Source organism: Glandiceps talaboti, chromosome 17 (assembly GCF_964340395.1).
Source record: "Glandiceps talaboti chromosome 17, keGlaTala1.1, whole genome shotgun sequence".
NCBI classification, from domain to species: Eukaryota; Metazoa; Hemichordata; class Enteropneusta; family Spengelidae; genus Glandiceps; species Glandiceps talaboti.
Window position 1 is genome coordinate 1,507,102 of NC_135565.1, and position 12,302 is coordinate 1,519,403.

General features: G+C 35.5%; 1 protein-coding gene across 2 annotated transcripts in view; it reads right to left on the reverse strand.

The window, feature by feature from the left end:
* Positions 1–12,302, reverse strand: part of LOC144448256 (general transcription factor IIH subunit 1-like) — a 60,962-nt gene that overhangs the window by 42,002 nt on the left and 6,658 nt on the right. For both annotated transcript variants that reach the window (XM_078138436.1, XM_078138435.1), the window contains exons 3-4: positions 7,635–7,731; positions 451–601 (exon numbers count right to left, since the gene is read on the reverse strand). In XM_078138436.1, the coding sequence (XP_077994562.1) occupies positions 451–601; positions 7,635–7,731 (248 nt within the window). The remainder of the gene's footprint in view (positions 1–450; positions 602–7,634; positions 7,732–12,302) is intronic.

Sequence of the window (12,302 nt, forward strand, 5' to 3'; positions counted from 1 at the left end):
AAAGGAGAAATATACAAACATAAAGGGAAACACAATCCTAGTATGATCTGTAAAATTGACTTTAAAAGTCATTCCATGGCAGTATGTTTTGTTCAATGTTTCTGTATATCTGTATACTAGTAGGTATATAATTGTATTATTGACTCTATAATATCAGCTGTTAGATTATATAACTTTAAATATGACCCTTGATGTACTCACCAGCTGGATAAGTTCTGAATATTGACTCTATAATATCAGCTGTTAGATTATATAACTTTAAATATGACCCTGGATGTACTCACCAACTGGATAAGTTCTGAATATTGACTCTATAATATCAGCTGTTAGATTATATAACTTTAAATATGACCCTGGATGTACTTACCAGCTGGATAAGTTCTGAATATTGACTCTATAATATCAGCTGTTAGATTATATAACTTTAAATATGACCCTGGATGTACTTACCAGCTGGATAAGTTCTGAATATTGACTCTATAATATCAGCTGTTAGATTATATTTCAAACCATTACAACCATCAGTTTGAGGTTTGATGTCAGCTAAGAATGCCGCAGACACACCCACATCTTGCTGTGACTTCTCTAAGCTTTGTTGCTCCTAAGAAGGAAATCAAATATTTGTCTTAATACATGTAATCTAGCCATTATTTCAGATTCTAGATAGGCACAAGAAAGGCAAATGACGATTATATTACTAGACAGACTTCAAGTGAATGCCTTCCGTAAGGGTAAAGTCTTTTGATTACATTACTAACCAGATTTCAACTGAATGCATTCCGTAAGGGTAAAGTCTTTTGATTACATTACTAACCAGTCTTCAAGTGAATGCCTTCCGTAAGGGTAAAGTCTTTTGATTACATTACTAACTAGATTTTCAACTGAATGCCTTCTGTAAGGGTAAAGTCTTTTGATTACATTACTAACCAGTCTTCAAGTGAATGCCTTCCGTAAGGGTAAAGTCTTTTGATTACATTACTAACTAGATTTTCAACTGAATGCCTTCTGTAAGGGTAAAGTATTTTGATTATATTACTAGCCAGACTTCAAGTGAATGCCTTCCGTAAGGGTAAAGTCTTTTGATTACATTACTAACCAGATTTCAACTGAATGCATTCCGTAAGGGTAAAGTCTTTTGATTACATTACTAACCAGATTTTCAACTGAATGCCTTCCATAAGGGTAAAGTATTTTGATTATATTACTAGCCAGACTTCAAGTGAATGCCTTCCGTAAGGGTAAAGTCTTTTGATTACATTACTAACCAGACTTCAAGTGAATGCCTTCCGTAAGGGTAAAGTCTTTTGATTACATTACTAACCAGATTTTCAACTGAATGCCTTCCGTAAGGGTAAAGTATTTTGATTATATTACTAACAGATTGCAAGTGAATGCCTTCCATACTTAAACATGCAACTGGCGGCACCTGGGACCATTTTTGCATATGACTGACTGTATGTTTGGAGGTGGAGAACTTGTGATGACTCACTGGCAAGTAATCACCAAAATATAAACATTCCCTATATCTGGGTTTTTCACATGCAAATGCCGCATATTTGAATAATCCTAAATGACACACAATCTAAGCAGCTGTTTGCAGGGGAATTTGTTTCATTTGGAAAGGTTTTTTCATTCTATGAAACAAACAGACTGATTTTCAACTAATTTGTGTATCAAGTTACCATCCTACGACATTCACAAACAATTTGTACATGATACATGACCTGTGTGTTTCTCGAAGCACAGAAAAAATGCTGAAAACAAGACCCAGAAGCTAGTGCTCTGTACAGCAGTTTGAATTTCCCGCATTTGCATAGATTAGCCATAATCCTCTTTATATAGGGCAGTTCATAAGGGTAAAATATTTTTTTGATTACATTACTAACCAGATTTCAACTGAATGCCTTCCATAAGACTCAGAGTAATTGATTTAGAAGAGTACATTTTTACTTATGGGAGTGTCATGACATGCTCTTGTCTGTCGGTGTGTCCATGTGTGTGTGTGTGTGTGTATGTGAGTGTGTATGTGTGTATGTATGTATGTGTGTGTATGTATGTGTGTGTGTATGTGTGTATGTATGTGTGTATGTATGTATGTATGTATGTATGTATGTATGTATGTATGTATGTATGTATGTATGTATGTATATATGTATGTGTGTGTATGTATGTGTGTGTATGTGTGTATGTATGTATGTATGTAATGTGTGTATGTATGTATCATGTATGTATGTGTATGTGTGTATGTATGTATGTATGTATGTATGTATGTATGTATGTATGTATGTATGTATGTATGTATGTATGTATGTATGTATGTATGTATGTATGTATGTATGTATGTGTGTATGTATGTGTGTGTATGTGTGTATGTATGTGTGTGTATGTGTGTATGTATGTATGTATGTATGTGTGTGTATGTATGTGTGTGTATGTATGTATGTATGTATGTATGTATGTATGTATGTATGTATGTATGTATGTATGTATGTATGTATGTATGTAATGTGTGTATGTATGTATCATGTATGTATGTGTATGTGTGTATGTATGTATGTACCATGTGTGTGAGTGTGTGCCTGTCTGAACACAATATCTCAATAAAAGCGCCAATGGCATTGTGGCACAACAGTTGCGGTACACTTCAATTTTCTGTTAGAGTTATGTAGTCTTGTAGCTAGACATATTTGCATACATATTTTGAAGAGTTTTTCCCCTTCCTACCCATCCATGGTGTTATATCTGCAATATACACCATCATTTAATGTTGCTATGATTGTGGTCTTGTTGCTAGGCATATCTACATACAATTTTGTAATGATTATTCATTTATCTTCCCATCACTGGTGTTATTTTGGCATTAGACATCATTGTTTACATGTTGCTATGGGTGTAGCCTTGTTACTAAGGGCATGTAAAATTTTGAAATGTTTATTCAATTGCCTATCCATCCCTGTTGTTATAATTGTAAAAAAGAAAACATACTAGCAACCATGACCATGCCCTTAGCAACAGTCAAATGATAAGCTAGTTCCACTTATGTAAGTATGACATGCTCACAATTTGAAGACTTTTAGAATCATTACCAAATCTCATCCCCAGTACTTTGAGAGGTAAAGTTCAATATCAAAAGTCACTTGCATCATCATCACAGACAGACAGACAGACAGACAGACAGGCATTTTACCTTGAACAAACCTGTATTTCAGGGTTAAAGTTAGGTGGACAATGTTTCCAAGCAACCTCAAGGAGAGATTAATTTCAGTGTCATTCACACACACTTGTTACATTGTGTTAAGTACCCCCAAAAACTTTTACTAGCAAAGCTGCCACGTAGCGGCTCAATGACTAGTACACATGTGCTTCGTATATACTATATGCAACAAAAATTGGTGGTTCTCCCAGGGATGCATTGCGGCACGCAGTGACTACGCATGCGCCTTCCATATACTATGTGCAAATTCTATGTGCATTCTCCACTCGCTACCGTATCGTCACATAGGCGACATAACATCGCCATGCATTGCAATGTTGTAACAGTAGGTCTGTTGGCACGATTATCGTAACATTGTAATGAGTATCGAGGCATCACTGTACCCCAAGGAGAAATTGTTACACTATTTGGAAGTCTGACACACGGTACGCGATACGGACCACTGATGTCATAGCGCAGTTGAATTTCCGGGTTGTGGAAGTGCGGTTTGACATTTATATTGTCGATAATTGAATTTTTTTTACATGTTCTAAAAAGAATAACTACTTTCCAATGTTTGTTGGTACAGTAACATTCATAAATCATCAAGTTGAATTGAGAAATCATGATGTTCAGCAACATATCAAGAAAACATGTCCAAAGACCAACGTACGTTGGTGGAGGTTCTATGATAAGTTGGCTGATTGAAAATGAACAATATCAATCTAATGGCTATGATGGTTTTTGAAACCAACAACTGCATAGAGTGTTGACTTTCTTTACTTCTTGTCCATGTCAGAGAATTAGATGTCATTCAATAAAATAAATTTTGATGGTAAACACCCCTGGAAAATGACCCAAATCAAGTGTATCAACCCTGGCCCAGGCAGCCAGTCACGCATGAATCTACCCTGCACGAGCTTATGCGCTTTGCCTAGTTATGATATTAGTTTAATGAGATCAATAAAACAATAACTTCTGTACACTCATACCTGCCTAAATATTCCTGACAGAAATTTCACCAATCTCGGGTTTTTAGCCTTAATTTGCATATTGCTAGTGGGATCATAGTGTACTTAATATTACGTGATCTGTACATCCCCAAAAACATTCCTGTGAAATTTCGGCCAAATCAGTCAAGTTAAATTGGAATTAGAGGCATTCGACCAAAATGACACATTTTATCCCTAATTTGCATATCCATGATGGGATCATCACACATCTACACACTTATAGGAACGTTCCCACCAAATTTCACTGACCCAAATCAAGATCATTTTGATTTGGACAATTTCCGAACAAGACACTCAAGATAATTTACCCACCAAATATCATGGCAATCAGTCCTGCCAGCAGTTTTTGACTTTAAGTTGTTCACACACACACACACACACACACACACACACACACACACACACACACACACACACACACAGTCAGACAGACAGACAGACAGACAGACACTTAGCGATGCCTATAGCACTACTGAACCTTATCATCGGTTCAGTTGTGCTAAAAAAAGATATTCTAGGTGCAGAAATGTCCAAAAACCAATCAATTCTGATAAAACTTGGTACACATCTTCTATTATGCTAATGGCAAGAACTGGTTAGATTTGGTCAACTACAATGTACAAATGAAGAATAAAATAGTAATTTGTATAATTAATGTGTTTTAGTAATTAGGCTATAATTGATGATGTAACTTATAAGCTACATGGTTAATTTACATATTAATCAATGATTTTCTGATAATTAGGTGATGTTCACTATAAATGCAAGCTCCAAATTTTATACATATCAAATAATTAATTTTCCAATTAAGTGGTACATCATGTAAATTAGCTTTAGTTCAGTAAGCCCAAAAATCTATGGTTTTGTCCTTATGAGAGGCATTCAGTTTAAATCTGGTTAAGATATAACCTAACAAATCATTGAGAATGACATAGTCCCCGCTATAATTGGGTTTTAAGGAATTATCACTACTGTGATCACGCAACAACATTTGTGAACCTAAAACAAACAGACTTAGATATGTTGTGTGTGCTTGTTGGACATGGAACATGCCTACAACAATAAAGGATTGGTTGGGTATGGGGATCATATCACAATGAAAATGGAGTCTGAGTTATGGCTTTGGACATGGAAAATTCACAAACACAAATGGCTGCCAGGCACCCATATTGGATCGTATCACGACGAAAATGGATATGCACATGTATGTCATAGAAAGCTGTCCTAATACCAACTTTGAATGAGATCTGTTCAAGCATGTCTTAGTAATGGCTTTGGACATGGAAAATTCACAAACAAAATGGCTGCCAGGCAGCCATATTGGATCGTATCACGACGAAAATGGATATGCACATGTATGTCATAGAACACTGTCCTAATACCAACTTTGAATGAGATCTGTTCAAGCATGTCTGAGTTATGGCTTTGGACATGAAAATTCGCAAACAAAATGGCTGCCAGGCAGCCATATTGGATCGTATCACGACGAAAATGGATATGCACATGTATGTCATAGAACACTGTCCTAATGCCAACTTTGAATGAGATCTGTTTAAGCATGTCTGAGTTATGGCTTTGGACATGGAAAATTCACAAACAAAATGGCTGCCAGGCAGCCATATTGGATCGTATCACGACGAAAATGGATATGCACATGTATGTAATAGAACACTGTCCTAATACCAACTTTGAATGAGATCTGTTCAAGCATGTCTGAGTTATGGCTTTGCGTATGAAAATTCGCAAACAAAATGGCTACCAGGCAGCCATATTAGATCGTATCACAATGAAAATGGATATGCACATGTATGTCATAGAACACTGTCCTAATACTAACTTTGAATGAGATCTGTTCAAGCATGTCTGAGTTATGGCTTTGGACATGAAAATTCACAAACAAAATGGCTGCTAGGCGGCCATATTGGATCGTATCATGACAACAATGAATATGCACATGTATGTCATAGAACACTGTCCTAATGCCAACTTTGAATGAGATCTGTTAAAGCATGTCTGAGTTATGGCTTTAGACAGGGAAAATTCGCAAACAAAATGGTTGCTAGGCGGCCATATTGGATCGTATCATAAAACAAATTGACGTGCATATGTATGCCATAGCATGTTGCCCCTGTACCAAGTTTGAAAAAAATCGGTCCAGGCATCTCCAAGAAACAGCTGCGGACAGACGGACGGACGGACGGACGGACGGACGGACGGACGGACAGACGGAACCCAATCCATAAGTCCCCGTTCCGGACTTCGTCCGCGGGGACTAATTACTGCATATTATTAACTATATGCAAATGACTCATTACATAATAAAAAAACTACATCACGCAGCTTTTTAGCAGCTGTACATTGATGTATGTGGCAAATAAATACTGCATTTGAAATGTACATTCTTAAGATTAAGCAATTACTAAACATCATGACTTATGCAAATAAGTCATTAAAACTAAAAGTTATATCTTACTAGACCAGAATTTATCACAAACTTACCTCAGTCCTACTAGACAAGAATTTATCACAAACTTACCTCAGTCTTACTTGACCAGAATTTATCACAAACTTACCTCAGTCTTACTTGACCAGAATTTATCACAAACTTACCTCAGTCCTACTACATGTAGACCAGAATTCATCACAAACTTACCTCAGTCTTACTTGACCAGAATTTATCACAAACTTACCTCAGTCTTACTAGACAAGGATTTATCACAAACTTACCTCAGTCTTACTTGACAAGAATTTATCACAAACTTACCTCAGTCTTACTTGACAAGAATTTATCACAAACTTACCTCAGTCTTACTAGACAAGAATTCATCACAAACTTACCTCAGTCTTACTTGACCAGAATTTATCACAAACTTACCTCAGTCTTACTTGACAAGAATTTATCACAAACTTACCTCAGTCTTACTAGACAAGGATTTATCACAAACTTACCTCAGTCTTACTAGACAAGGATTTATCACAAACTTACCTCAGTCTTATTTGACCAGAATTTATCACAAACTTACCTCAGTCCTACTTGACCAGAATTTATCACAAACTTACCTCAGTCTTACTAGACAAGAATTTATCACAAACTTACCTCAGTCTTACTAGACAAGAATTTATCACAAACTTACCTCAGTCCTACTTGACCAGAATTTATCACAAACTTACCTCAGTCTTACTTGACCAGAATTTATCACAAACTTACTTCAGTCTTACTAGACAAGAATTTATCACAAACTTACCTTAGTCCTACTAGACAAGAATTTATCACAAACTTACCTCAGTCTTAATTGACAAGAATTTATCACAAACTTACCTGTCTTACTAGACCAGAGTTTATCACAAACTTACCTCAGTCTTACTAGACAAGAATTTATCACAAACTTACCTCAGTCTTACTAGATAAGAATTTATCACAAACTTACCTCAGTCCTACTTGACCAGAATTCATCAGCTGATATAACACCACTCACAACTAAGTCTTTATAAAGTTGAAACAACTCAGGGTCTTCTTGTAGGAGTCTGAAATGAATAATACCTGATTGCAATGCTTTTGATTTTATTTGAAAATATATGGAAACAAGAGTGAAGTCTGCTTGGCATGGCTTGGCATAAACTTATACCTTGAACTCTAAAGGTATTACAACGTAACAGACACCATGGTATTACAACATAACAGATAACATGGTATTACAACATAACAGATAACATGGTATTACAACATAACAGACACCATGGTATTACAACATAACAGATAACATGGTATTACAACATAACAGATAACATGGTATTACAACATAACAGACGCCATGGTATTACAACATAACAGATAACATGGTATTACAACATAACAGATACCATGGTATTACAACATAACAGATACCATGGTATTACAACATAACAGATACCATGGTATTACAACATAACAGATACCATGGTATTACAACATAACAGATACCATGGTATTACAACATAACAGATACCATGGTATTACAACATAACAGACACCATGGTATTACAACATAACAGATACCAATGGTATTACAACATAACAGATACCATGGTATTACAACATAACAGATACCATGGTATTACAACATAACAGATACCATGGTATTACAACATAACAGACACCATGGTATTACAACATAACAGATACCATGGTATTACAACATAACAGATACCATGGTATTACAACATAACAGACACCATGGTATTACAACATAACAGATACCATGGTATTACAACATAACAGATACCAATGGTATTACAACATTATACACCATACATTTGTACAACATTATTACAGACATACATTGAATTGCAGCAGCTATGATTGACACAAACTAACTGACACTAGTTACTTTGACAGGATAACATAATCTGTCAATAGACATTATTAGACAGTTTGTCATTGGGGAAGTATGTTGGTCTCAGAACAATGTTAGTATCAGAAAATGACACTATAGTAACATATAAGGTAACATCAGATGACAGTCGAGAGAAGTCTTACATGTAGGAAGAATTTTAGACTTTTGTTACCAACCAGACTACATTTTAGGGACTATCACACAGTGTTTACAATATTGGAATTCTATTACCAACCAGACTACATTTTAGGGACTATCACACAGTGTTTACAATATTGGAATTCTATTACCAACCAGACTACATTTTAGGGCCTATCACACAGTGTTTACAGTATTGGAATTCTATTACCAACCAGACTACATTTTAGGGACTATCACACAGTGTTTACAGTATTGGAATTCTATTACCAACCAGACTACATTTTAGGGACTATCACACAGTATTTACAGTATTGGAATTCTATTACCAACCAGACTACATTTTAGGGCCTATCACACAGTGTTTACAGTATTGGAATTCTATTACCAACCAGACTACATTTTAGGGACTATCACACAGTGTTTACAATATTGGAATTCTATTACCAACCAGACTACATTTTAGGGCCTATCACACAGTGTTTACAGTATTGGAATTCTATTACCAACCAGACTACATTTTAGGGCCTATCACACAGTGTTTACAATATTGGAATTCTATTACCAACCAGACTACATTTTAGGGACTATCACACAGTGTTTACAATATTGGAATTCTATTACCAACCAGACTACATTTTAGGGCCTATCACACAGTGTTTACAGTATTGGAATTCTATTACCAACCAGACTACATTTTAGGGCCTATCACACAGTATTTACAGTATTGGAATTCTATTACCAACCAGACTACATTTTAGGGCCTATCACACAGTATTTACAGTATTGGAATTCTATTACCAACCAGACTACATTTTAGGGACTATCACACAGTGTTTACAATATTGGAATTCTATTACCAACCAGACTACATTTTAGGGCCTATCACACAGTATTTACAGTATTGGAATTCTATTACCAACCAGACTACATTTTAGGGCCTATCACACAGTGTTTACAGTATTGGAATTCTATTACCAACCAGACTACATTTTAGGGCCTATCACACAGTGTTTACAATATTGGAATTCTATTACCAACCAGACTACATTTTAGGGACTACTACACAGTGTTTACAATATTGGAATTCTATTACCAACCAGACTACATTTTAGGGACTATCACACAGTGTTTACAATATTGGAATTCTATTACCAACCAGACTACATTTTAGGGCCTATCACACAGTGTTTACAGTATTGGAATTCTATTACCAACCAGACTACATTTTAGGGACTATCACACAGTGTTTACAGTATTGGAATTCTATTACCAACCAGACTACATTTTAGGGCCTATCACACAGTGTTTACAGTTTTGGAATTCTATTACCAACCAGACTACATTTTAGGGCCTATCACACAGTGTTTACAGTATTGGAATTCTATTACCAACCAGACTACATTTTAGGGACTATCACACAGTGTTTACAGTATTGGAATTCTATTACCAACCAGACTACATTTTAGGGCCTATCACACAGTGTTTACAGTATTGGAATTCTATTACCAACCAGACTACATTTTAGGGACTATCACACAGTGTTTACAGTATTGGAATTCTATTACCAACCAGACTACATTTTAGGGACTATCACACAGTGTTTACAGTATTGGAATTCTATTACCAACCAGACTACATTTTAGGGCCTATCACACAGTGTTTACAGTATTGGAATTCTATTACCAACCAGACTACATTTTAGGGCCTATCACACAGTATTTACAGTATTGGAATTCTATTACCAACCAGACTACATTTTAGGGACTATCACACAGTGTTTACAGTATTGGAATTCTATTACCAACCAGACTACATTTTAGGGACTATCACACAGTGTTTACAGTATTGGAATTCTATTACCAACCAGACTACATTTTAGGGACTATCACACAGTGTTTACAATATTGGAATTCTATTACCAACCAGACTACATTTTAGGGCCTATCACACAGTGTTTACAGTATTGGAATTCTATTACCAACCAGACTACATTTTAGGGCCTATCACACAGTATTTACAGTATTGGAATTCTATTACCAACCAGACTACATTTTAGGGACTATCACACAGTGTTTACAGTATTGGAATTCTATTACCAACCAGACTACATTTTAGGGACTATCACACAGTGTTTACAATATTGGAATTCTATTACCAACCAGACTACATTTTAGGGACTATCACACAGTGTTTACAATATTGGAATTCTATTACCAACCAGACTACATTTTAGGGCCTACTACACAGTGTTTACAGTATTGGAATTCTATTACCAACCAGACTTTATTTTAGGGACTATCACACAGTGTTTACAATATTGGAATTCTATTACCAACCAGACTACATTTTAGGGACTACTACACAGTGTTTACAATATTGGAATTCTATTACCAACCAGACTACATTTTAGGGACTATCACACAGTGTTTACAATATTGGAATTCTATTACCAACCAGACTACATTTTAGGGACTACTACACAGTGTTTACAATATTGGAATTCTATTACCAACCAGACTTTATTTTAGGGACTATCACACAGTGTTTACAATATTGGAATTCTATTACCAACCAGACTACATTTTAGGGACTACTACACAGTGTTTACAATATTGGAATTCTATTACCAACCAGACTACATTTTAGGGACTATCACACAGTGTTTACAATATTGGAATTCTATTACCAACCAGACTACATTTTAGGGACTATCACACAGTGTTTACAATATTGGAATTCTACTAATGTATTACCAACCAGACTACATTTTAGGGACTATCACACAGTGTTTACAATATTGGAATTCTATTACCAACCAGACTACATTTTAGGGACTACTACACAGTGTTTACAATATTGGAATTCTATTACCAACCAGACTACATTTTAGGGACTATCACACAGTGTTTACAATATTGGAATTCTATTACCAACCAGACTACATTTTAGGGACTATCACACAGTGTTTACAATATTGGAATTCTACTAATGTATTACCAACCAGACTACATTTTAGGGACTACTACACAGTGTTTACAATATTGGAATTCTATTACCAACCAGACTACATTTTAGGTACTATCACACAGTGTTTACAGTATTGGAATTCTATTACCAACCAGACTACATTTTAGGGACTATCACACAGTGTTTACAGTATTGGAATTCTATTACCAACCAGACTACATTTTAGGGACTATCACACAGTGTTTACAGTATTGGAATTCTATTACCAACCAGACTACATTTTAGGGACTATCACACAGTGTTTACAATATTGGAATTCTATTACCAACCAGACTACATTTTAGAGCCTATCACACAGTGTTTACAGTATTGGAATTCTATTACCAACCAGACTACATTTTAGGGCCTATCACACAGTGTTTACAGTATTGGAATTCTATTACCAACCAGACTACATTTTAGGGACTATCACACAGTGTTTACAGTATTGGAATTCTATTACCAACCAGACTACATTTTAGGGACTATCACACAGTGTTTACAGTATTGGAATTCTATTACCAACCAGACTACATTTTAGGGACTATCACACAGTGTTTACAGTATTGGAATTCT